General features: G+C 41.4%; 1 protein-coding gene across 7 annotated transcripts in view; it reads right to left on the bottom strand.

The window, feature by feature from the left end:
• The window catches only part of KATNAL2 (katanin catalytic subunit A1 like 2), a 30933-nt gene extending 3972 nt beyond the window's left edge, over nt 1–26961 (bottom strand). The window contains exons 1-13 of one of the 7 annotated variants that reach the window (XM_027656157.1): nt 26940–26961; nt 17940–18010; nt 17387–17553; nt 15310–15352; nt 14779–14899; nt 13664–13774; nt 13085–13183; nt 12398–12475; nt 9275–9373; nt 8650–8713; nt 7284–7402; nt 5104–5195; nt 3537–3647 (exon numbers count right to left, since the gene is read on the bottom strand). In XM_027656157.1, the coding sequence (XP_027511958.1) occupies nt 3537–3647; nt 5104–5195; nt 7284–7402; nt 8650–8713; nt 9275–9373; nt 12398–12475; nt 13085–13183; nt 13664–13774; nt 14779–14899; nt 15310–15352; nt 17387–17553; nt 17940–18004 (1169 nt within the window). In that variant the 5' untranslated portion in view covers nt 18005–18010; nt 26940–26961. Of the gene's footprint in view, nt 1–3536; nt 3648–5103; nt 5196–7283; nt 7403–8649; nt 8714–9274; nt 9374–12397; nt 12476–13084; nt 13184–13663; nt 13775–14778; nt 14900–15309; nt 15353–17386; nt 17554–17939; nt 18084–25481; nt 25651–26939 lie in introns of those variants that run through there. The other 6 variants (XM_027656151.1, XM_027656152.1, XM_027656153.1 and 3 more) reach the window with 6 other exon arrangements.
• Nucleotides 26962–27991: the final 1030 nt, after the last annotated feature.

The following is a 27991-nucleotide window of genomic DNA, read 5'->3' as shown; positions in this document are numbered from 1 at the left end:
TGAGCTTTAAGGTCCATTCCAACCCATTCCATTCTGTGATTCTATTTATCCAGAAAGGTTACAATGACCTGGCTTGTTGGCTAAAGAGCAAAATAAAGAAATAATATTTTTGTTATCTGAAGTGTTTAGGTCCTTTGCTAAATTGTTTTTTTAGGCAAGGTTAAGTGACATTAACCAGAATAGAATAACAAGCACTGAGCCAACCAAAATATTCTCTGCAACAACAGCCAATGAAAGTACTGAGGGAAGCTCATGAAAAGATACACAAAGTTCTACAGGACCCATAAGAGTCAGTGACTTTTCAGAACTCCCCCCGGTTAACATTAGGAGGCATCACAGGATCACAGACTGGTTTGTGTTGGAAGGGAAGAGTCGATCAGCCCACCCCAAAACTTCACCCACCCTGAGGGTGGGGAGGGAGGAGAAAGCAGCACTGCAATAGAAGTTGAATTAAATGTGCTAAATCATTAGGAAACATTCACTACATGATTAAGGATCATTTTATTCCTTCACTAATGAGGCCTTTATTTTATTTAATTACATTGAATCATTTCAGCAAGTAATTTGTCAACAGAAATGCTTTGCTGATGAGTAGCCGAAAGCTACTTGCTGGGCAGCAAGGACAGGCTAAAGAGGAAGATCAATAGCTGCAGTGCAGCTTAGGACAGCATAAAGAGCTTTGTTTAGGCTTCTTTTCATTCATCTAAAAGCAGCTTGGTACCAATTTTTTCCATGATCAATAAACATCCAAGTTAAACAAATCTCCTGAAATCCAGCTTAACACCAAATGTTGGCAAGAGCACACTGCTGTGAAACCACAACCTCCCACGGTGGCACCAGGTATTTTGAAAGTTTGTTATCAACTATTCTTGTGGAGCTGAAGTCCGGGTCTGACAGTGGGACTAAATGTCACCTACTACTCACAAATTCAATCTGTAAATATACAGTTGAGGTCTTAAGAGAGGTTCAGTCCCTGCTGACCTCTCTGGAGGCAGATACTCCCAAATTCCTTGAGGCTAGTGAACCCAATGATGGTGTAAGATGCTCATGACTTTCACTAGCTTTCCACCCCCCTAAAACACCTTTCTAAGCACACATTCAGTCACTTCTTAAAGCAACCTGCCCAAAAGAGAGAAAAGTTCAAAAGGAAGTTCTAAGCTCTCAGGTAAAACTTTCAGAAGTGAGAGAGAGCTGGCTTATCACAACATCTCAGCTGCCACCCTCATATCAAGACAGACTGCCTGCTTCCTTTTGGGGCAGTTCTCCCAAAATAGAAGTCTGGCAATTTTGGATCAACGTTAAAAAAAAAAAGCTGTGTCATTTTAGCTGTTTCAAAGAAGCAATTTTGCAGAAATTAGCACTTCAGTATTATAAAATGATCCAAAATCAAATGTGTAAAACATTCAAAACTGAATTCTGTAATTTTTCCCTGACTTCCCAGGAAGAGTTTATTGCTTGTGTAAGGCAGACACATGTTAACAAGACACATGCAGGAATTGCTCTGCATGGATAATTATCTCACAGGATTAATTTCAGTCCATGGAAAGGTGCAATGCACTGCTCACAGTTTCTCCTTCTAAAAGGGCAACGATGCTGTGGTAACATAAACATTTACAGTGTATTAGTAACAAACCATAAAGATACAAATGGATTATTAATGTATTAATTCTCTTTCCAACTTAATTGTCCAGTTATTTCTTTTTCCGCACTTTCCTATATAACTGGAACATAATTAGAATTCCACTCCGTTCCTTTCACGTTGATACTGAAACACAAAATGGGGTGGATTTGGTACTGATTTAAATTCATGAGTTTGTCCAAGGCATAAATCCCCCAAACCAACACACAGACTCAGCTATTATGGCTATAAAAGCCTGTGATGGCTCTGTACTCACACTGTTGGGTAGGAACCAGCCTAACTTGTACATCTACTTTCTACACAAATTTTAGGTGTCTACATGGCCATTCTCCTACTTAAAGAGCCCTAATGCTCTGGGCAAACCACAGGCAGAGGGGCAGATGAAAGCCTCTGAATATGCTGCCATTTTGGCACTTGAATTGGGATCCACATCCTCCTGCTTCTCTGAAGGGCTGAGGCTTCTCAGTGCCAACACGCCAAGCTCACAGGCCACATGGGACTGATGGAAAATACTACCTCTGAGCCTCAATTCTCAGGCACCAACATCACTTCTGTGGTTTAACTCTCTTCTGTTCCCTTTCAGCCAGGCCTGCCAAAAAGGGGATCAGCTGAGGAGAGGAATAAAACATTACCACAGACATTGTGAGAGAACGTCAGGTGGTGTGCCATGACTGAGAGGTGCAACTGTGTGTTAAACAAAATAAAATAAAATTTAAAAAATAAGAGAAAACAATAATAAAATGCACTAGGAGTTGAAGTACTCAAAAGCAAGATGGGGATACACACTTTGTCACTCAGACTCAGACACACCCAGCTCTGATCACAGCCCAGAGCCCTCAAGTCACAGAGAGGCTTTTCCAGCATTTCTCCTTATGGCAACCCCATAAAAATGAGCCAAAAATCACTAATCATGAAAAACAATCCAGGAATGAAGCCTGTGCTTTGTGGGTGCAGTGCCCCTCTGGCTCCCAGCTGGTTTTGGGTGCCCTCCTCTGTGGCTGTCACACAGCAGAGCTGGGTGACAAAGTGCCTTTAATGTCAAATTTCAAATATTGCCACTTGAAATGCTGCTGATCCACTGTTCACACAGGTCATTCCTGGGAACACCTTCCATTGGGCTACACCAAACGTTTCCCAGACTATGGTTTGAAGTTCCCTGGAAATAGGACTGCTGTCTTCTCCTTTTCTAACTCCTAGCTCATGCTCCTCTGCATTGGAGATGGGAATTAAAGTCTGTGTGCCTTTAGGGACATGGGCACCCAGAAACACCTCAGTGCTGAGAGGATCAGCAGCTGCAAAAACATTGGCCATGTTGGCCTCTCCTGAGCATCCAGAGCTGTTACAACACAAATCTTACCTCCCTCCCTCACCCTCTCCTGCCTGCCTTGTTCCCAACAAATATCCTGTCCAGTTTGAGAACCAATGTGATGAAATGCCCTAGTTCCAGTCCTAAATTGTCTATTCTTCTATACTAAATTATGTTAAGAAAACTGAGGAATTGTGCCCCTCAACTTTTCAAAGTCCCATTTCATACCAATAAAATCCAACATTCCTATTTATGGAGTATCCTTCTAAGCACCAGATGTTTTAAGCACCTTAGAGTTCCAGGCTGAAACCCTTCTTAGCTTAAACATAGTAAATAACTTGCCTATAAATTCAAATACTCCATTTTAAATATTAGCAGCTGTAGGACCAGCATATGTTGACTTTATTATGGATTATTCTCATGTGACACAAATAGCAAGAATTGAAGAGTTTAAAAGTAAAAGCTCCAAATTAATCTTTAAATGCTTTAACCAAATATCAAGGCTTTTCCTGCAGAAGTCTAAATAAAATCTTTATCTGTGCTTAGAAGCTCATGAAAATGTATTCAAAATGTACTCTCTGGATCTCTTACCATGGCAGATTGGAAGCTGCTAAAACAAATACAAGATCATCAGATCGGGCCAAGCCATCCATCTGCACCAGTAATTCTGTTTTCATCCGCCGACTTCCTTCATGTTCACCACTACCAAGATTCAGAGAAATATTATTTGCTCAATGCATTAAAGTAATCATCTTTATTTATAAGTGTCATTCACAGCAACTGAGCTCCTGTCACAGTTTTGCCCCAGTTCAAAGCATGATTAAGCTCCATTAGCTAACATCTAAGCATTAAAATCAAGCTTTCTAACGATTACTTAAATGGACTCTTTCCAGTGCATTAAAGTGAGGTGAATTCACTATTACTGAATCCAAAGAAAATATTTATTTTTATTTTTTTACTTCATATTAAATCTCCACTCAACGCTGACTTCTACTGGATAACAGCTAAGGCTTTGATTGATTGATTAACTGATCTATAGAAGGGAATTTTTACAATGTGATAGTTGCCATTTAAATAACTAACACATCTACCTATTCAGAGTGGCATTTTTCTGTGAGTGAATATTAAGTGGCCACAAAAAGACACACTAACTACTGAGTTCAGCATGTTGCAAAACGTTCTACCAAAATCAAACAGAAAAATACACCTCAATGACATGAATTTAAAAATGGGGCAGAGACCACACAGAAAGGATCCTTCCTCAAAAAAAAAAAGGAGAACTTAAGCAAAGTCCTAAGAGTTCTGGCCCTGATTCAGGTAATCAATTTTGTAGAAAACCAGCTGGAACTCTTGGTTCCAGATGTGTAACTCTTGGAAACTCCTGGATTGAGCCCAGGGAAAACATCTGAGTCTTAGATGGCAAGAGCTGCACTTCAGGTTTAATGGCTTATTTCTGCAAAAACATCCACACATCAGTGCCAAGTCAGTATTTAACAAGGATATGTAAAAATACATCAGGAAGGCAAAATTTGGGTCATAATTAGTATCTATTAACTGAGAATGATTACAAGCAGTATCATTAAAATAGGGCATATTCTATTTACAAATGGTAAACAAAAACCATAATATAAAGTGACCACGTAATTCACTGTACATAAAATCCACTGTAATGGGTTACTAATGGTTATAACAATACTTTTACATTTCTCTTGCTCCTTTGCCATCCCTAACCTTTTCAATCAATTTTTTAACTATAAACTGTCTACACCTTGGGTGAAAATAATAATATTCAACCATTCCTGCAAATGGAAGTCCTGACAATGCCACCTAAATCTGTCCCATTAATGAAAATGCCATTCCAGTGTATACACTCTCCATATTACTCTGCTGTGCCTAAGATTGTCCAAAGTGTCAGAAAATCATCTGACAATTCATCTGTTGTTTCCCCCACCACTGCCTTTATTTCCACTCCAAATCCCTGATTTTAAAATACAGCACCACTGGTTATACACTCTGGCACCACCCTCCTTCTCAGACTCCTGCTGCCCCCGTAGCCTCTTGCTCATCCTCACATAACCTGCCTTTCACTCTTGCTTCTCTTCTGCAACTGAAACAACCCTACACCCCACTCTTCAAATCCCCCAATCCCATCAGTTACCCAGGAGCAGTGCCTCTTTGACTCATCACTGACTCCAGCTCATCCAAGAAAATTGTGGAAGGAGCGTGGTACCGGGCGAGCTCAAACAACACCTGTTCAGAGAGAAGAGTAAATGTGAAGGATAAACTGACACAAAAAGGCATCAAGGACCACTGGTATGGAAGATAAATAACAGCACCCACATTCCAAGGGACGTCTGCTGGGAAAAACCTCTGGGTAGGCTGAGGGTCCCTGAATCCTCTCAAATTCTGAGAGGTTTGTAAAGGAGATATAAAGAACACAGCCTTGTAATCCTGTCTTTATGTGTAAATCTTTCTGGCTAAATCCTATCAGAGTACCCAGAGAATAATGGGATAGAAGAAAATGATCCATCAGAGGATTCTGGGAACTCCTAAATTGTTATCAGAGATTAAACATGTGCCTTTTGTTGTTGCTCCATTTGAGTTTGTTTTTTTTTTAAATAAGGATTTGAGAAAAAAACCCTACAAGTCGGCTGGACCATAATGAAAGAAATAGGACTGATTCTCTTGATAAGAATCAAGCAGTTATTTTGTTTTTTTTTCTGGTGAAAACAAGCATAAATTGCTTGACCAATCAAGATTAAAAAATGGACTATTAAGCTGACACAAAAAATGTGGATCTGCCCTTTGGAGAAAGAAGTTTCATCTATTTTTCCATAAACATGGAGAGGCCTGTATTAGCACTAAGACCATAATGCCAGTTCTTCTAGACTAAAGTGTTCTTTGAGTTTTTAAATAAGCATCACTAACAATATATATTAATCCAGCACTTTTTAATCTGAACACTTTAAAAAAGCAAATTTAAAAAGATATTTATTACATTCATCACTTTGAATATAAAACGCAGGGTTTAAAGTATTTTCCTAGAGTCACAAGTAGACCATTACAGATTTTACTAGAAATCTAAAATACAAAATCACAGAAATACTGCGTAGAACTGAGGAAAAGAGGATGAGTGGACATGCCTCCAAATGACCACAAAAACCATGTATCCTTTCCACAACTTCAGAAAACTCCTGCACCAGCCTCGTGTGATCTTGGGATATAAATTCACACAAAACTTTTCTTAGAGCTCTCCCGGTCCACAATCTTATTTCATTTTTTGATTCTGCCGAAAACTCAGCTAAGGGTAAAATGCCACAAATTCAATATAAATGCACGTGCTGCAGCATGTTCACAAGAACATTTTGGATAATGGTGCTGAAAAACAGACTGTCCCATCCCTACTGCTGCCAGAAAGGAAAAGTCCAGAAAGCTACTGAGACAGGTGTCAAGAGGATCAGTAACAGGAGGGGACTGTCAGAAGAAAAATGTGCCGTTTTAAAGGCATAAGAAGGCAAGAAGAATAATTGTGCTGCAGACATTGCCAACATTTCAAGAAAGATTAACAATGCCTGGAATGCCACTTGCAGAGTACAATTTGTTATGGTTATTCATTCCCAAGAGCTTTGCATCTATCCAAAGTGTAGCCTTAGAGACCACAGAATCACAGATGAGCATAAAGGAAGGGCTTAAGGGCTTGTGGATTTCTTATATGGTGGATATTATGGAGAGATTCTGATGGGTATCATAGGGCAAGGATGAACCCCTGAATTTTTCTGGACCACAGCTGAGCCATGAACACTTCTTACTAGTCCATATTAGAAAATACATTTACCTATTTACCATTAAACTACCTTCCTTAAAACATTATATGTGCATTTGACTGTAAGACCTTTGTGACAAGGGAATTGTCAATTTTGTGCCATGAAGACTAAGAATAATACAGAATTTGGCAACATTTTGTAAGAAGCCTAGGAGACAACACTTGCAAAAAGGATGTGAAGTGCTCTGAAGGAGTCACTAAGCAAACACAACTTTAGTTAGGAACTCTGTTTGTCTGTCTGTTCTTCATTGAGTCAAAGATCTTTGCTGCCTTCAGAACATCTGCTTCATCTTACATCACAAAGTTCAACAGCAAGAATCCATTATGAGACTTGTGCAGAAGTGATGTTACTCCCATTTTGAGAACTACGTATGAACAAAGTCATGTTTTGTCTAAGTCAGGGAAGGTTATGAGCACCAGAGGAACATTTGCTTTCCAGTTCTGTGCTAAACCCCAGTTCTTTAAGAGGGAACCTGATGTTTGTAAATTATAATGAATGAGAGAATAATTCTTACCCGGACAAGTTTTTCTGAATCACCTCTCCATTTGCTGACAATGGTGGATGCTGATATGTTGAAAAAGGTTGTATTGCATTCTGTGGCAACAGCCTTAGCAAGCAAAGTTTTTCCAGTACCTACAAACAACAGTGTTTGAGAAATCCACTCTCTAAAGAAAGACAATGCAAGCATTTGAATAATTCCCCTCATCATACTACCAGTCAGGTAAAATCAGTAAAAAAGTCATAGTATGGTTTGGGTTGGAAGGGATCTTAAAGCTCATCTCATTCCACTCCACTGCCATGGGACAGGGACACCTTCCACTATCCCAGGTTGCTCCAAGCCCCCTCCAACCTGGCCTTGGACACTTCCAGGGATGGGGCAGCCACAGCTTCTCTGGGCAACCTGTGCCAGGGCCTCACCACCCTCACAGACAAGAATTTTTCCCAATATCCCATCTAACCCTGCCCTCTGGCAGTGGGAGGTCATTCCCCTTCATCCTGTCCCTCCATCCCTGGCCCCAAGTCTCTCTCTAGCTCTACTGGAGCCCCTTTAGGCCCTGGAAGGGGCTCTCAGGTCTCCCTGGATCCTTCTCTTCTCCAGGTGAACACCCCCAGCTGTCCCAGCCTGGCTCCAGAGCAGAGGGGCTCCAGCCCTCAGAGCACGTTGTGGCCCTTCCAGATTGTCTGGGGAAACTCAGGTAATACAGCACTGCAAATGCACTTCCCAAAGTCTGAATGCTGAAATGGTCAAGTGCCTTCTGTGGCAAGTACATTTAAACATTCACAGGAACAAATGGAGTTCACTGCAGTGGCAGCCTCTGCATCCTGACTCAAGTGGTTCCTGTGCCCTGTGTCCCCTTCCAGCCACACTCGTGGTGGTGGTGCTTGTGTCAAAGTGGAGCAGAGGGAGCAGGGAAGCTGCGCTGACACACTCAGGAAAACACACAACTAGCCCAGCAGAGGGCAAAGCTTCCACCCATTCCCAAAACAACCTCTAAAAGCAGAAGAAAGGAAGGACACTTTTACTAAGGATATGAGTCCATGACAGATTTATTCACATATCATAGGATCAGGTCACACCAAACTTTATTAATATGGTCCAAGCTCAGTAAAAATAGGGGTATGAGTTTTCAGGCCTCTGAATTGTTAGTATAAGCACTGTTTCTGGAAGATTCAGGTGTAAAAATAGTCAAGGCTCATGAGAAAGGCCAGGTTTGAGCGTCAGAGATGGACATAATCATCCAACACTCTCTCCTTTTAATTCACATTACAGAACAGGTTCTTTTCTAACATCTTTAATCTAATTAGCACCAATGATTTATCCATGGGACAAAACCAGAAACAATGATGAACACAGAGATATGGTATAAAGCTCTCCATACCTGGTGGTCCATAGAGCAATAATCCTTTCCAAGGGGACAGAATGCCAGTAAACAGCTCTGGGTACTGTGGAAACAGAAAAGTAATTCAGGGATTAAAAATGTATCATCTATAACAAATAGCAAGGAATTCTAGTCCCCACCTTCACTCTCCTAACACATTCAGGAAACATATGAAATTTGAAGAGGGGCATAAAACCACACCAAAACAATGTAGTATGTATGATCTGAATACTGATAAAAATACTGTATTTACCATTTGAAATCTGTTTTAAGTGATTTTTTTCCAAATGCAACCGATTTCATATTCTCTTCTGTAAGTCATTTTTCATGGAATTAATTTAGGCCAAATCCAGCACTTCTTACATTCTCAAAGGTTCCAAAAATTCGACTTGACACATTTTAATATGTTAATGTTAATCCTGAAAGGTCATTTTTCTATAGGAAATGCAATTTCAGATGGACCAAGAACAGGAATAGTTCTGACATGAAACAGGAACAGGAGTAGTTCTAACATGAACTGCTTTTAAAGCACAGAAATAGTAAGAACTCTAAAACAACACTGTAGTTACAAGAAAAATGCTAAGGAGCCCAACACTGGTTTTCCCAAAACTATTTAGGACTTTACCTTTATGGGATAAACAACTGCTTCCTTGACCAGCCTTTTAGCTGCGTCCAGTCCTATAATATCATCCCACTTCACGTTGGGCTTATGGAGATAAATGTCCTGCAACACACATCACATCTTGTTAGTAAAACTCCTTCTGCACTGGGATAATGACCTCTGGCAAAGTAAAAGGATCGACTGGGTGATAAAATAAAAGTGCTGTTAAGTGATACAAGCTGTATTATTTAACCCTATGTGCCAGGGACCTCCCAGGAGGAAAGCATACACAGCAATCATTTCCCTCAAGCTTCCCCTCCAACCCCCAGTTTCCCTGATGTATTCCTGTCAAATGTATAAACTCTCAGATATGTTTTCTGTTAGTTTGGCTCAGTAATCAGCCAACATATGAAGACCTATCATGATATGAAGGGTCACCAACCCTAATATTTTGCCTCTGTTGCTGGCATGTATGGGATGTTTAAAAAACAGAAGTATAAGCAATGGTATTGACATGTTGGTTCAAATTTATACCACAAGTGTACTTCAACAGGACTTAAATAATTCAAATTCCATCCTAGTCTTTGAGTTCAAACACCTTTTGACATTCTTTCTTCAGCAAATTTCTCTTCCCTCTGCACTGTGAAAATACTTTTGTTTTTTTAAACTTCATGCTCAGATACTTTATGGCTGCACCAATTACTTATATTATTACTCATGTTATAAGTAACACTGAAAAATTGCTATTTACCCCACACTATGCAAGATTTTATAAGCTGCAAGAAAAGCTGTGAGAAACTCTGCAACAAGAGGAAAATTTTCCCCTAAGCTTCTATCAAAAAACAGTCGGTAATTAGTGTATGCCCTGAAGCGCTCACTAAATTAATTTCATTTAATTCATCAAACTTTCCAAATCTTCTATGAATCTTTCCATTTGCCTTAGAAATATTTTGTGGCTTTCCATTCCAGAGGCTAATTGTTCTGCAAAAAGTATCATATCCTCAATACAGATACTAAAGATAAATTCTGCTCTCCAATAAAAACAGCCCCCATAGACTGAAGAAGGATTATGTGCTTGTATCCAAGGGGAAAAGTTGATTTAATACAATTAGAAAAAATTATTTATATAGAGTAGATTGCACTTTCCCTTTCTATTAACAGCAAATTAAGATGAATCAGATTTCTGATATTAAGTAGAGGCTTCCATAACTGTTTCCAAATTAAATTAGATTGTGTTATGAAATAGATACTACATGCTCTTTATTTTTATTGATTTATACAGTGTCAATTACCACAGCAACTAGGAATATACCACAATGAAGCACAATGCAAAAAATATAACATAACAGAGGGAAAGCAACCATATTGCTTTCTTGGTAATGCAGCAGCATGAACATCACTGTTTTAAAGGTTTACCATAAATTAAAGACCAGACAGGAACTGAAATGAATGAGAATTTTCTTACTTTAAGGTCGGAAATTTCTGAAGACTTCAATTCTACTAAACTTCAAATGCAAGACTTGCAGACCAAGAATTTGTGCCATATACAGCTATGAAAAAATAGTCAGCAAAAATATTCCAGACTTTATAAACAGGTGATGTAAGTATGTGGGAGCAACAGCTGATACCATTTCTGATGTCTCTATCCAGAAAGACTCACAACACTACCAAATACTGTGAAGCCTTTTGGATGAGTGCTTCATCCAAAGGTGATGCATGCACAGCTGCTTTGTAGCCACTGATCCCCAGCAGCCTAGGGACTGTTTGTTAGACTGCACCTTGACCCATGAGCGAAATGAAATGGTGCTGACTATGTTATGGAACCCTCCAGCTGTCAAAATTCCCATCCTGGAAGAATCCCCAGTCTGCCCTGGGATACGGTGCATCACTGATGCTCCTTGAGCAGCTCCTGTGCTGGGATGAGGGCACTGCTTGCAGGGCCTGCAGTTACAGCATCTCTCAGCTGCACCAGGTGAGAAGAGACAAGGAGTTCAGATCATGCAGCTGCACAAAACAAAGCATGGGACCAGTACCAGGCCAGTGCCCCCCGGGGCTGTCCCAGCCGTGATGTGGCAGCAGGGCCAGGGCAGTGCCCTCCCTGTGCTGGCACTGCTGAGGCACCTCCAGTTCTGGGGCAGTTCTGGGCCCTCAGACAAGAGAGACATTGAGGGGCTGGAGCGTGTGCAGGGAAGGGAACGGAGCCGGGGAAGGGTCTGGAGCAGCAGGAGCAGCTGAGGGAGCTGGGGGGGCTCATCCTGGAGAAAAGGAGGCTCAGGGGGGACCTTCTGTCTCTGCAACTCCCTGACAAGAGGGGGGAGCCGGGGGGGATTGGGCTCCGCTGCCAGGGAACAAGGGACAGGATGAGAGGAAAAGGCCTCAAGTTGCACAAGGGGAGGTTTAGGTTGGACATCGGGGAAAATTTCTTCATGAAAAATGTTATCAAGTCTAGGAACAGGCTGCCCAGGGCAGTGTTGGAGTCCCCATCCCTGGAGGGATTTAAAAGCCATGTAGATGTGGCACTTGGGGACATGGGTTAAGTGGTGGCCTTGGCAGTGCTGGGGGAACAGATGGACTTGATGGTCTTGGAGGGCTTTTCCAACCTAAACAATTCCATGATTCTGTGATTCTAAACAGTGCAGGGATATCAGGGTTTAATAATAATTTTTGTTTAGTAGATACGTTCAGAATTCAGATACTGGTGTGACACTGCCACACTGCCACAAGCCCAATGCCCTGAATGGAAACTGCACCCACAGGGTTGACTCAGGTTTTCTCCCAGCATTACATCACAATTAAATAATACATCAGATGATAGTAAGTTTTAACTAATATATTTAAATCTCTCTTTTCAGAGAAGAACTATACTTTTTCTATAGCAATAAGAACAAAGGGAAAAGCCACAACAGTCTCCATAGCATGATTAGATTACATGTTCCCCATTAGAAAGGAATGGTCTTCATTACTCCCATTGTTTATCAAAAAGAAAAAACTTGTAAAGAAATAACTTGTTGGGAGTTGCATGAAAAGAAAATTAGCGTGCATATTCAAGAATAAACACTCTCAGTGACATTAAAAAGAAATAAACAGCATTCTCAGATGACAAAGATAACCAACATCTCGATAAACTAACATGGAGATTGATCTTACTTTGCTTACAACCATTGCAAGTTCCCTCATCTCACCAGTCATGCCAATAAAAGCACTAAGAGGTTTCAATAATCGTTCCTGAAAAAGAAAAATGTAAGTTCTTGTCAGACTTCAAATATTTTTAGACAGACAAACTATTAAATACTTTTTGAAAAGCTGATACATGGTGTAATATCAACTCTTACAGGTGTAGAAACATGGATAATAATAAAGATTTTGAAGTAAGCCATTTTTGCAGTAAGGCAGACTGGCACCATGTGAGCTGAGTGCACTGTCTGAGAAGTCTGGCTTGTGTCAAGGAGTGATTACTGAAAATTTACCTCAGCCATCCAAACTCCATTGCTGTCTCAGCTGAGGCGAATGCTAAAAACATACTACATTCAAAGGAACCAGAATTTCACCTTCAGAAGTTCTGTGGGTTTCTGCAATTATTATTTTTTTTTTATCATAAGGTACCATTTCTATTTGTTGCTTACTTTTATGTTCAAACAGTAAACAACTGTCAACAAATTAAGCCAGTATCAAGTATGACTGTCCTTTCAAGGAGGAAATATCTGTCTCAGAAATCTAAGCCCCTTTTTAGCACTTGGGAACAAAGACAACTTTGTTGCACTATTTTATTTTTTTCCTGGTTATGTAAAACTCATTTTATTATTGTTGGATGGAAACATGAACAGAAACACTTACTGAGGGATCTGGATCATAATTAAGGCCGTTCAAGGCAATTTCATTTGGTGACATTCTGACAGCATCCTGGATCATCCCATGGAAGTCAATTACTTGGCCCTAAAGGAGAAAATAATGTTGTAACAGGCTCTACCCACGATGGTAGCTCTACACTGGACCAAATTTTGTTTGCAGTTACACAGTTTCCTTACTTCATATATAGTCCTAATTATGGCAAAAAATAGACCACAAAATCTGTGGTAGCAACAGGAGTAGAACACATATCTCAGCCATTGAAACAATTTAACTGCAGAACCTCTTATAATCTCATTCAGGAATTCAAAATTTATCTTCAGTTTTAGGTATTACCACTGGGTTTTAAAAACAAACATATTCTTCTTTCTTGAGTACGTCAAAAATAGTATTTAATGCAAACAGAGCTTCCTATGCAAAGAATTGTTACCCAAATCATAAAATTCACCTTTCAGCTGATTACACAGGAACATTTTATAAAAACACAGACCAGAAGGCTAACATTTGATATTCTTGAAAACCTTTGTGTTTTTTAATCCATACATATTTCTATGATAAATCACACACCAGGTTTCCACCAACCTTTCTTGGGTGAGGGCTGTCTCCTCCAGGTTTGCTGATTGCTGAGATGCTTAAGCCAAAGCCAGATTGGTCTGGAGTAACTGCACTGTCACTATTCTAAAAAAACAAATAATTTTTTAAAAAGATGTGTTGCCAAGGAGGTGAATTGAAGACATGACATTATAGGTATCATCTCACCTCTTCATATATGCCCAGATGAACTGTATCATTACATGGAAGTTCCAAGAGTAATCCCATACTTGTCAGACCAACACCACTTACATTTAGTTAGGCTTCATCTGACTGGTGACAGCAGCAAAAGCCACAGCTCTAGAGCTCAGCAGTCCAGTTGTTTCATGCACAGAGCAGAAAACTGCATTTTATACCGTGGTAAGAAGCAACATTTATGTACAGTAGAAATTACAGGCAAGTGTAAGGCACAGAACATCAACTCAGAGATGACAAGTTATCACATATTCACTTCACAGCCGCTAATCCTGAAAAATCCAAACGGTAATGTTTTGGGTTTTTTAGGGGTAAGAACAGATCAGAGATTAATTCCTCTTGGTGCAGAAATATAGACAAGCCCTTAAAAAAAGCTGTAACAGACACAGTGCTTGCCCACCAACCTGCTATTCCTGGATGACCCACTGTAAGGGATGATAATAAAGTGGATTTCACAGTAATCTGAACAAAATGAGACTCCCAAAATTGAAAATTACAGGGTCAAATTACTCCCCCAGTCTCAAACACCTTATGCACTGTGAAGATGCTTACAACTGACACAAGGCTTTCTATTAGATTTGTTTGTCTTGCTTTCTGGCACTAAAGGATGAATATGCTGATATTAATGGGAAAACTCTGATTGCTGTCAGTACAGGTTGGATTATATGGCTCCTTTTCCTCCAATTTTTGCCTGTGACTTGCCCCCCAACTCACAGCCAGAAAACATGTTCTCTTTAAGTCTTTCACCTATAATCCTTGAATTATATAATCAGTAAAGCCCATTAGTTGCACAGTCATTAATGGTGTGACTCCCATACATTTGTTGCCTATAGACTCTCAAAATAAAATCACATTAATTTCAGTTGTAATGCTACCAAGGTAAAACATGTTTAAACCTGTCTGGGGCTCTCCTTGGCAGATGATTTAGGTTCTGTTGTGCTCCCAGAGGTTTTTGACGCTGGTTGTTGCGCTGTCTGTTGCTTGAGCCTTGGTATATTTTGAGAAGAGCTTGCTGCCCTAGAATTAAAAAAAAACAAAACAAAACCAAAGAGTTTCACAACTTCTTTTTTCCTTCCAAATACCAAAATATTAGAAGGCAAAGTTTTCAAATAAAGCAGTTTTGGGCTAACTTTGCTCCCGCTGAAGTTATGGCATCAACTTCAATCACAGCAGAGTTCCTGTGAGTTCTATGCTTACTGTTTACAAACACCTCACCCCACCTTATCCACACTGCAGAAACTTCGCAAATTGTCTGCCTCTCCATCTGGGAAATAAGTCTCTATTTGCCTGTAACACATCATACAGTCAGCTGCATAGCCCTGGGCTTTAATGTTCCTGCAGTATCACAACATTATTTTAACCAGGGTGCATATTGTTTTCACAGGAAAATTTTCTGCCCAGAAAAACACCCCACATGTTTCTCTTACCTTCTTGCTCTTCCTCCAGTTCGCAGCTGTTGTTTATTTTCTGCTGTGGCAAAATCAACATTGAAATAGAAAATAATTAAGGATAGAAAAAAAAAAAGGGCAATTCGACTTTTTTTTTTCCTCCCTTCAAAAATATTTTTAAGTATATATTAGTGACATTGGAAATAACAATGCATAAGCAGGATCAGCGTGATTATAAGCACTGCAAGCTTGCAAAAACTTTTTGAAAACAAACTGATATTGGTGAGAGCAGTTTTGCTTCAAGTTTGTTCAAGTTTAGGCTCATTCAATCTTTGATTTCTCTGCTTACATTTTAAAACAAGTATCATGTTCACAGTAAAATGGGCACTACCAGAAATTAGATTAAGCACAATAATTTAATATATCACACAGAATGCTTATTTAATGCTAATATTTTTTTCACTGCTGAATTGGGAAATATGAATTTGCCTTATTCCTCTTCATAATAATCAAGTTCAACATAACAAGACAGAATAAAAGTCACATTGCAATGGTGGTTATCAAACTATGCTATTTTTTGCGTTTATGTAATTTGAAACAAATTCTGCCAAAGAAAAGGTTTTTGTCACAAAACGTCGAACTCACAAAGCCCAGATGTGAACTCATAAAGCCAAGGGTTTGTGTCCTTATCAGCACAGACCTGGTTGTTCCAAAATATGTCTCCCATCAGTGTTCTCTGTACGACACTCTTACATTCAAGATTCTCACACGCTTATATAAAATAATCCTTCCCAAACAGCTCTTTCCCTGAAAAAGCTTGGGAACAGAGAGGTAGCAGAGCCCACAGATAAACCTGTAATCCTGTGGGTTTGTCTGTAATACTTCCAACTGTGACCCAGCATGGAAATGACCAAGTTAGTTCTGCAGGACTTGCCAAGAGTGTTGCAAACAGTTTAGTAGGAAGGAGCACCACACTAAGCCTTTTGTTTAGATACACATATCTGACTATGGGCACCCTGCAAACTACATGCAGGAGAGGAAGCTGCTTACACTTCAGGAAAAAAGGATGATGCCTCCCTGCCAACACAGTCACAACTCTGAGCCTGGGTAATGGTGGAGTACTCCAAGTCTGAGAAGCTTTACTGACCAAAAAATGCATCCTGAGAGCTTTTAAATGTCCCAGAGTGGCTTTCTAGGAAATGTTTTTTTCACTTAGATCATGGATTGAGCCTTGACTACCACTCAGTTTGACTAAGATGTGAAAAAATGCTTTGTAATACATTTTCACTCTTGATTCATGACAAATCCCTTTAGTTTTGTCCTGCAAGGCTGTTCCTTTTTGTATTAGCACCAATTAATATGTTCTAGATGTGCATACCTTTTTCATGCAAATAATCACAGAATCCTTAGGTTGGAAAAGCCCTCCAAGGCCATCAAGTCCAACCACTCCCTCAGCACTGCCAAAGCCATCACTAACCCATGTCCCCAAGTGCCGCATCCATACGGCTTTTAAATCCCTCCAGGGATGGGGACTCCAACACTGCCCTGGGCAGCTGTGCCAGGGCTGGCTGGACAACCCTCTCCATGAAGAAATTTTCCCAATATCCAGTTCAAATCTGTATCCTTCAAGCTCTTCATCCCTGATTTTTACACAGTTGTTCTCATGGCTTCTCTAAGTTACATTTTGTGCTCAAGTGCAAAACCATTCAGGCTCTCAGGGTCATAGCAGGATGCTCATATTCTGACTTGCCTTATTCTGTATCATTCTTTTATACCTCAGCCTTACTGGTCTCTCTCCATGAGAAGAAAGTGAATAAATATATCTATGCCATAATGCTTTGTGCTTAGCTGACATTTTCCACTATCACAGCAGTTTTTAAAAGACAGAAAAATGCCATTTTTTTGTTCCTCTACATAATGAGAGAATGGAGAGGAGAAGGGCTCAAAACCCCATCTCTCAATACTTATGTCTTCTGTGCTAGAACTATAGGTCTGTAACTGTAAGGGTTGGAACACTAAATGCTGACATACACAAAAAGGGCTGCTAGCATAGCAAGCAAACATACATTTTAGTCTTTGGAAACAAAAGCTTTCTTTTCGGAACAGAGTCACATACCAGTGTCCAGGACCTTTTTGGTAATTTTAGGATACTTCTGAAATTTTACAAAGTAATAGCTTTCATATTCCATCAAAATTGTCTCAAGATCAACGTTGTCACAAACTTCAAAGCCACGTAAACTTAATTTCGTCTCTTGTTCCAAAGCATTTGCAGCATCGAAGTATCTGGTAATTTAAAAAAAGGAACAAAGATCAAAAAACTGAGAGTCATTATCTTACTCTGATTTTTGAGAGAAAAAGTAAACAATGGCATTAGTAACTATATGGTATCTTTAACTTGTCTACAAGTCTACTTATTATAAAAGTATAAACTCTATTTAAAAAAGCCTTTGCTGGTTGATTTATAGTATTTTTTAATTATAGTCGACATTTTTGTTCCAGGAACTGAAACAATTTAGCAAAGTAAAATGCCAAGAATATGTAACAGTAGTTTACCTCTTTCTCACATCAGCCCAAAGGCCCATACTATTCATCCACCTGACAGGACACAGTACAGGAGGTCAGACAAACACAGTCCCACAAAGTAGAGCCCTGTTATTTAAAAAACTTACCCTTCCTCCATTAAATAATGCAAAATTAGAATGAGGAGATTTTTCCGACGAGCTTCTGTTCGCATCTCCTCCTGTGAATTAAGACAGAACTCTAGATCAAATGTAATATTCTCTTTATTGCTGTAAACAGCATCTAAATGTAGCCTGTGGAAACAAACAAATTAAGACAACAGCATGTAAGAACTGTAAAACAACTCACTGTTAATAAACACAAGGAAAGTGGTTTTCAATCTAATTTTTCTTACACATTATCAGGGCTACTGGATGGGTAGAAGCCTTTTCCTAGAAGAGAGAAAATTACCTCGAGGTTGAACAAACAGCTTACTTCCCTTACTATGGTTATGGATGTCCAACATGTTCATGCTGCTGCAGACTCCAGGGCAGGACTCTTGCAGGCTTCAATGCCCAGTATCTCCAGGGGCTGTGCAAGGAAATCTAGTGCTCCAGCCTGCCTGTGTCCTTCCCTTGCAACTAGAAACCTCTTCTCTGAGTGCTTGGAGGAGGGGATGGAGAACAGGTCTGAGATCTGCATGGCTCTACTGCGAAGACCAGCTGTAACACTGTTGGCACCTCCTGTTTCATGGGCCTTGACATATAAACACAGCAAATGAAACACAGACACTTGCAGAATTGTAGTGGGTTGGGGTAGCACTGAACTTGCATGATTTTAACACACGAGTGACCAAAACCAGGTCTCAACACACAGAAATTTCAATATGGATTCAGTCCCATGGATTCCTTGGCATAGAGTGGAGAACCCAAAGTCATTCACAAACAGTTCAGCAATAAAAACAGAGCAGTGTAAAACACCTCTGTCTTCATTCAGTGAAGCAACATCAGGGGGAGCACCAGGTCCAATATCAAGTAGGGCAAAAGGGGCAGTGGAAACAGAAATCATGGCAGATGCTGGAACAAGGCCTAACTCCAGTGGAATATGCTGTCTTCGCTGAGTGACTGCAGAGAAACCCTGAGATTTTTAGGGTCATAACTGAAGTTGCTACATGGAAAGCTCTACAAATCAGCAGGTTGACTCTGGCCTGCCTCACTGGGACTTGGAGCTGGGACCACAGGAAAAGCAGGTATGGCCAAACCCACATTTAGGGAAATAAATTCTTTCTCTCTTAGGATGCTGGCATTCAGCATTGGAAGATGGAGTTCATGATCCTCATGGGTCCACTCCAACTTGGGATATTCTGTGTATTCCATAATTCAATGATTACTTACCAGGACCCAGTGTGAGCTGAAAGAGTGGCACGCACTTAGTGGATGGGGTAAGAGCAGCAATTTCTGTTGCTCGCGTAGCACAGAAACATTCCTGATCACAACACTGCACAGTAATGCTACACAGGCTCCCACTTCCCCCCAGTTCCCCTCCCTCCTACTCCAACTGAACAGCACCTGCATCCACCCCCAAGAAAAGCCCAGCCCAAGTGTGAGACCCGCAGGTGACAGACCCAAAGACCTCCATCCCCTTCATGCTGCAAACAGAGCTCCAGCACCTGTGGCAATGACTTCTGCTGCTCTGCCTGTGCCTGGCACACAGACATGCTAAAGAATTACTACTGGCCAAGGCTTATGTTCTCAAATCCCACAAGGTACCCAGAAGGAATATGAATACAAAGAGACAATTCCTCTATCCTTCATGATGATCTCTTGGAAGGAAACGTCATTATAGTAAACTGCTGATATTGGAGAATCATGTATTCCTAAAATCAAAGGTGCTTTTGGGTGATGCAAAACCAATTTACCTCTTCAGCATGCTGCTCCTTTGCCAGATTAGATCTAACTACTCCCTTTGCTCTGTACTGTGGATATCACGTAGCATTCTGCTGCTAATTTAAATACTTGAGATAGCACAGTCAGCTATCGTTTCATTTTAAAATAAAATCTGTCAGCCTGTAAAAAGTAATGGGTAGAGCAGGGAAAAGGTAACCCAGTACAGCAAGTATTTCCTGGGATGCTTCCTTCAGTCGTGGGGCCACCTAGTGTCACGACTAAGAAAGGGCTGGGGCTTGCTCTTCACAACACTTCCTGCAGAGTGAAAGTGTATTTGCGATTCACATATTACTAAAAAGATTCATAGACTCTTCATTCTGCTCTTCTAGAAAGAAGAATAAAACTGGCTGGGGAAAACTGAAGAAACCATACCCCATTTCTAGCCTTTAGATACTTCGATACCATCTTGATAAAGTTTTTCAGAGTCCATAAGGAAGCTACAATACTGTTGCATTTCAGTGGTGGTACCAAGGTAATTTTTCTGAACCATTCTGGTGAGAAAACTGTGCAAATGCTTGGTAGATTAGCACCACTTGAATGAGGCAGACTGGTTCCTCTGAGGTGCTGCAAAAAGAAATGAACCAGTTCTGAGAACTGTCATAAGGAAAGAGAAAACACTGACATCCTGGGACAAAACGATCTTTTCCTTCTTAATTTTTGAAGTGTCAGTGCTCAGAAAACAGATTTTGAATTGTGGCCCTTTTACCATTTCTCCTGGATGATCTGAATCTTCTGAAACGCAGTTGGAGGTGCAAGAAGGAAGCTGAGAATCCCACCTGGACATTCTTTGAAATGTAACTGCTCCTGACGGTTTCTGCTGAGAAAGATTAACTGTTGTGTTTGCCCACATATCAAAGGGCAAGGTCACAGCTACCTCTGAATATTTAAACCACAGTATGCAAACACAGTAGCTGCCACTGAAGACAAACACAAATCAAGTGTTTCATGTAATAAACATGGATACTCTTGACAAGAGAGGAATTGCCTCTCCCTCATGAACTGACAGGGCTCACTATCCATGCTTGGAACTTCCCTTGAAGAGAGTTTGCATTCTGGCATGTCTTCTCCTGCTGTTCATCCCTTCAGGTTACTTCTGCTATCCCTAAAGCGTTTTAAGTTCTAATATAATTAGACTGAGAGGTTAATTCTGCCTTTTACTCATGTTAAGAACGCAAAGAGCAATGGTTGATTTTGAGAAGTCAGATGTGTCCAAAGAAAACTAAGCTGTTGATCAGTTGACCAACTGACAACGACTTGCATTAGGTTGAGTCTGAAACACAGAACAGAGATATCTCTGGTCCAAGTTCTGTGAGGTTTCTATATAAGAAAAATCAAGGACCTTGCATTATGTTGCTGTTACCAGATCATGAATCTGGTGAGTCAGTGGTGCACAGATCACTGCTTTCTTGATCAATCCTATTCCTGCCTTCACCAGGCCTATTGTACCACATACTCTTGCCAGACGCCTGTGTCAGTGCCACCAACAGCTTTAGCTGTTCCCTTAAAACAGCTCTCTGCCCACCCTTGTCTGCTGTCCTGAACTCCAGTTTATCCTCCAGGGACTGACCCCCACTGCAAACATGTCCACAAAATATGGCCACAGTACAGACAGACACTAACACTGCCCAGGGCTTCTGCTGTGCTCAGAGAGGAAATGGTAAATCTTAACACAGCACGAAAAAATAGGAGTGCTTACGAGTGCAAAGTTACTTAAAATTCAGTTTAGCTTTATAGCGATTTAGCCGTCCTGTTTAATTAGTATTTAGAATTGCATGTTGTTTATAGCCACTGGTATTTCAATAGATGTTTAAATGTTTAAAGTTTAATAAGCTTCCATTCTTAAAAGAACAAAAAAATGTATGTAATTAAATTTTCAATTACTATAGGGGATTTTGGGGTCCCTGAAATTAATAAAAGCTTAAGGCACTTAAATGTGATCTTGTTTTAAAAACTAAATAGCTGAGCACTTAACTAATTAGCTCCAACACTTATAGTGCTATTTTATTTATTTCTAGCTTAACAAAAGAGCAGTACATACTCCTTTCTTTGAGTCATTTAAAATTAAGCTCTAATAGAGTTGTGCATCTTTAAATGCAATTGTTTGTTTAGTCATTTCCACACCTTTTACTAAAATGCATTTACATTATAAATCAACCAAGTCTCTTGTGTAATTCCATCAAATTAATGGGCCTACTAAAAGATTAATTTAACTCTATAATGTTTCATTATCTTTTGACCCTATATACTCTACGTTAATATATTTGTTAGGATGGGGAAAAAAAAAAGGGCTGCAGTGTAAGTCACGGTCTGGGGAGCTTGGGAATGAGAACTATACTGCTTTAGCACTGTGTCTGTGTACATCCAACTGTGGCAGTCAATAGGATGAGTTCAGAGGGATCTGTGGTCAGGAATCCAGGCTGTCATCACACAGGGAAAGAATTTATCACGACACACATGCAGTGTCCCTCCCCTCTTTGTCTTTAGGATTCCAGGCCGCTGCCAAGTACAGGGTTCCTCGAGATCAAGCTGGCACCATGTGCCAGGATAGAGAGGCTTCATGGGCTCGCCCAGTTCTCCTCCCACCTCCATCACCCTGTATCCCCACGGCTTTCTCTCCCCCTTATTGCTTTGGATATTTGCAGCCTTGACAGGCTTTTTAGAGGGCTGAATGTTCAGTTATTGTCTGGCTTGCTGACAGCACTTTTTGAGAAACATAAGCAGAGGAGGGAACTGGTGAGTTTTAAACAATGTATAACTTGGCTGCCACTGAATAGAATTTCCCAGGACAAAGAAAGAGCGCTTTGCCCTCTTCTCTCTTCCAAATTACACACGGCTGCTGCAAACAATAAGAGTTGGCAAAGTTTTCAAGGATTACAATGAGCTTTCATAATTAAAGACATACAGCAAGCTCACCACAGAACTTATGGCTGTCCTAGCAGTAGGATGCACTCAACACTGTTACATGTAAAATTAAGAGACATTTTACAATTTGAGTTTGGTGCACTGAAAACAAAAAACCTTCTGATTTCTCCTCCCCACTGCAATGTTGTCTTTCATTAACTCATGCTCCAATTTTAAGAGCCACTCACAGAACACTATTATTTCCCTCTTTTAATAGGAACACTGCTGAAGACAGGTTTTACACTGCCAAGACCTCACTAATTTGAAGTGATACATATTACGAACACATAAAAATGAATGGACACAAAGTATGGTGAATTATACACATTAAGGATGATGGATTTACAAATTAATTAACAATTAACAATAAGGCATTGATCAATAAAGCATTAACTCTCTCACTCCTTTGTAGGAATTTGCAAAGTCTTACTGCAGTTCACAATAATATTGTTTGTCAAGGGGCATTCACAAAGCAAACACAGAAAGTATTTTACAATTAACACCAGTGAAATGCCTCACAAGACAAATTTATTTGACTGTAAGACTGCACTGGGTAGCTGTGAACAGCTATGGAATTGCAGTGCATATAGGAATTTTTTTTTAAAACACTTTTCCCCAAAATTGCTAGAAAATAATAATTTCCATCCTGTAGAACAGATCACTGGGAAAATGCAGTACAGATATAGGCAGGATTATGGAGTTAGAAATCCCAGTAATTACTTAGTGCTACAAATTAAACATATAGCAGTCTAACTTAGAGATACTCCATTGGAATACTGGAATTCAGGAACCAAACAATAGGTAGTAAGGCTCCCTCCACAGAAGGGAGGCAAAACCTTGGAGCACAAACCAAAAAATCCTCTTGGCAGCTTCATTTTAAGTCACTAATTAAAAAAAGGGCTCCGAACTTCTGCTCCTCCGTGGAACACAAACAACTCCCTTCTACTCTGTACCCAAACTACAGATTGCTATCCTCACATCCTGCCAAAAGGCTGTGGAGAAGCCAGCTCACAAAGCACACCAACCCAAACCCAGTGGTACAGCTGACAGAGCTTGAGCACCAGGCCCTCATCCTACAGATATTTCTTCATTTAGTAGCCAACATCATCCTCGGGACCAAGGCCACCCAAATACCCACTGGTAAGGTAACAAATCAGATCCCTTTTCCTCCTCTTTTCCTCCTGCACCTCAGTGCTGTTTTAATACCACACCTTAGGGCTCCATTCCCAGTGGCTGGAATTTGAATCCACTTCAGGGCTCAGAAAGAGACTCTGCAGGAGGATGCCATTCCTAGGAAATATATAACCTACTAATACTTCCTCAGGAGAGGTAGCAGAGGGGCAGGCACTGATCTCTTCTCTGTGGTGACCAGTGACAGGACTCAGGGAACGCCTGGAGCTGTGCCAGAGAAGGTTTAGTTGGATCTCAGGAAAAGATTCCTCCCCCAGAGGGTGGTTGGGCACTGAACAGGCTCCCCAGGGCAGTGGGCACAGCACCAAGGCTGCCAGAGCTCAAGGAGTGTTTGGACAATGCTGTCAGGGACAGGGCGGGATTGTTGGGGTGTCCTGGGCAGAACCAGATGACCTTGTGGGTCTCTTCCAACTCAGAGTGTACTGCAATTCTGCAAGAGGTTGACATAACCTAAAGCTCAGTCTCAGTGTTCAGTATGATATAACTTTCCTAAAACTTTAATTAATGGTAGTAGTTAGCTGGGTTCCTTTTTTTTTTTTCCTTACAAACTCTTGTCAGTTTGATCATTAAATCACCAAAGCTTTGAATTTCTCTAGATTAGCTCTGATGAGCTTCAGCAAACAAAGCTTGAGGGAGTTGAGGATTGGACATCTGGGTTTTTAAATTCATGACCCTTCTAAGACATGTTGGAGTAATCAGAAGACACAGAGGAGATTAACAAAGACATCACACCCTGAGAGTTAGAGACTCTCTGTCTGAGGAAGAATAATAAGAGAACCAAAGAATGTGGACCCAATTAGACAATAAAGGACAGAATACTAATTAAATGAAGAGAATTGTGTAACTTAGAACCAATTAATGTCACTTTCTTTGTTTGCTAAAATATATAAATATCTGAAAAGTCTTGCAAGGGACTTATGTGGCTGGAATTTTTCACCAGGTGTCTCTGGCCAGAACAAAGCAATGCCTGGCTCAACAACACTTAAAGGTGGTGTTGGAGGCTTTCACTTCTTCCCGACGATTTTCAGTGACAACAGAACCCCTCACAAAACTCCTCTTTTTTGAGGAATCTTGTGCTTTCCAGGCACGGTGGGAACACGGATTGGTGTATGCATGCACAGCACCCAACAGCACTATGGGAAAGGTTTTTAGCATCCCTGCAGTCGCCCGCACTCCGGTGTAATTTGACCAGCAGATGGAAGCAAAAGAACAGGTTACAAAATTTAGCTAAATCCTGCTGTTTCTGGGCTTTCTGGGGGAAGAATCACAGAACAGAATGGTTTGGGTTGAAAGGGATCTTTAAGGATCATGCAGTTCCAGCCCCGTGCCTTGGGAAAGGACACTTTCCACTAGACCAGGCTGCTCCAAGGCCCGTCCAGCCTGGCCCTGGACACTTCCAGGAATGGGGCTGATGAGGTGGGGGCGTGGCGGGGCAGTATAGGCGTGACCGATGGAAACAGGGGTCAGGGAAGGGAGGAGCACGGACTGTCCGCTTTCGGTGTGCCTGGTGCTCCAGGACCATGAACAGAGGGGCTGTGGTGGGTCCGTGCCCGTCCCTGCCCACCACAGCTGGCCTCGGCCCCGCCGCCATGACACCCCGCACACCCCTGCGCATGCGCAATGCCGTTGCCACGGCAACGGCGACGCGCGGCCACCCGCCCTGCAGGATCTCACCGCTTCTCTCGCCTGGTAGGTGGTTCTGAGCGCCTGGCAGGACAGCTCCATGGCGGCGGGGAATGCCGGCGGGAGTACCAAGGGGAATGCAGCCGGGAACGCCCGAGCCCGCACCCCGTCGAGCCCCGCGGGCGCCGCGGGGGACAGGCCCGCCCTGCCTTCCCAGGCAGCCAATCGGAATGCCGGAAGGTGAAAGACTGACAGGATGGATGACCAATCAAGAGTGAAGTAGAGTGATGGAAGGCGGGGCTAGCAGCGGCGCTGACCAATGGCGCTGGGCTCACCTGAGCGGCGGGGATCTGTGAGGGGAGAGGGGGAGGGTCGGGCTGAGGGGCCGGAGGGGTGCGGACGCAGAACCGGCCAGACTAGCCCAAACCATCCCAGAACATGGCAAACCAACCCAAAACAAGTGAAACCAACCCAAACCATGCCAAAATATGCCGAAACAAGCGAAGCCAACCCAAAACATGATGAACCAACCCAAAACAACCCACAACACGCAAACCAAGCCAAGCCAACCCAAAACAAGCGAAAACAACCCAAACCAATCCAAACCAAGCCAAAACAAACCATTCCAAGAACATTCCAAGCCAAGCCAAACCAGCGCAGCCCTGCCTACCTCAGTGTTAAGTACGCCAGGCTCACCTGACACAGCCGAGGGGTGTCCAACCAGACGCAGACTCCACTTGGTCCCTCATGTCAAAGATGCTGGCAAGTGTTAAAATGGAGACCACCCCTCCGAGGCACCGCAGGGCTGAGAGAAGGGCCCTCCTCGGAGCACAGCTCGGCTACCTGGTTGCTGCAGCCTCCTGGGTTCAGGGTGTGATATATTAGAGGGTTCAGTTGTGCCTCTTGGATACTGTCCGGCTTCAGCCCAGCTGGAGGAGAACCTATGATCCTGGCAGAGGCTGATGAAACCTAAAGCTCTGTCTCAAGACCTCTCCCAAAACTTGTCTTTTATCAGGAATCGTGTGCTTTCCACTCACAGGGATTGGTATACGCATGCATAGCACCCAACAGCTCTGTGGGAAAGGCTTTTATCATCCCTATACCCAAATCCAACAGCTGCCCCGTTTCACCAGCTGTTCTTGGACAGCGTAACTACCAGGTTCTCACACCCACGCAATGCAACCTGGTCTAATGCAAGGTGTCCCTGCCCACTGAAGGGAGGTCGAAATGAAATCTTTAAGGTCCATTCCAACCCAAACTGTTCTGGGATTCCATACCAATGCTTGCTTAGCATCTCATCCTCAAAAACATGTTTTCCAGACATCCAGACCTTCCTTCAAACACACTCCTTAGTACCACTGTCAATATCCCCTTATTCTTGTGGTATCACTGTTCCCGCTCAGGATGTTTCCCCTGCCCTTTTCTTAAACTTTCCCATTCCAGTATAGGCCAACACAGGCTTTATGTTCCCTTGAACTCCCTTCAACAAGTATCTCCAAGTGCACATACCTCTTACAACCCTTCCCTCCCTCCTTTCAGTATGTCTCAATCTCCAGGATGTCCCAATTGAAAATGTGACTTTGGTGTATCTTCACAGCTCAGATAGTTGTGCCGCAAATGTAATGTACTTTCACCCTGTTAAGCATCTAATTAAATATATATCTCTTTTATTAAATCTGTCCCATAAAACATGGAGTTTTTTCCAAGTGGATAAGATTCATGTTCCTGCATCTAAGTCAGGTCCCCTCCTACTAGAATTTGCATTCAATCTTTTTTGCCTTAACGTGGTAGTAGAGGGGATAATAAGTTTGTTTTTCCATTATTAGTTACTTCTGTTTTGTGGCTCTGAAAGAGAGGTGAAGAGAATTAAAGTTAGGATTCAAGCCATCCCAATAATGTTTCCAAGTTCATTACTGTTGGGAGAATAGTCTTAGTTTGAGGCTGTGCTCCACTGGAGAGAATTTTCCACCATGACTGTTAAAGGAGTAGTGGTATCTTAATATGGGGTTTTCTATTGTTTTGATGGATAAAGAGAGAGACTATTCAAATCCTTGGAACAAAACTTGAGAGTAATTTTCACAAGAACTGTCCATGGAGGCAAATGTCCACCTACAGCCAGGGAGGCTGTGTTCAAGACTTTGAAATCTAGGCATATGTTAATAGACATAATTAAATAAAAATAATAATGTTCAAGTAAACAACTTTATAGCAAAATTTAAATATTTTCCTGTTGGACTTATAACCAAAATATAGGTGTATCACCTTAGGATGGGCAAGCAAAACATGTATTTAATCTGTGCTTTGACAGCTCTAGACCTCACAAAAGAGGGTTGTACACACTGACCACGACTTTAAATATTTTCGCCATCCACTTTTAGTGTTACCTTAAAGTAACATGTGTTACCTTAAAGTAAATGACTATGGGACAGGAGAGATGAGGGAGAAGCCTAAGGCTGACCTAATAAAGTTCTTTCCTTTAGACATAGCACACACAGAACAAATCTACTTTCCAGTCAGTCACCCCAGACTCCCAACCCTGCTTGCAGTGCGCGCTCCATTGT

This window comes from Corapipo altera, unplaced genomic scaffold (genome assembly GCF_003945725.1).
Source record: "Corapipo altera isolate COAL_440 unplaced genomic scaffold, ASM394572v1 61553, whole genome shotgun sequence".
Lineage (NCBI taxonomy): Eukaryota > Metazoa > Chordata > Aves > Passeriformes > Pipridae > Corapipo > Corapipo altera.
This window is presented reverse-complemented; position numbering and strand designations above follow the sequence as displayed.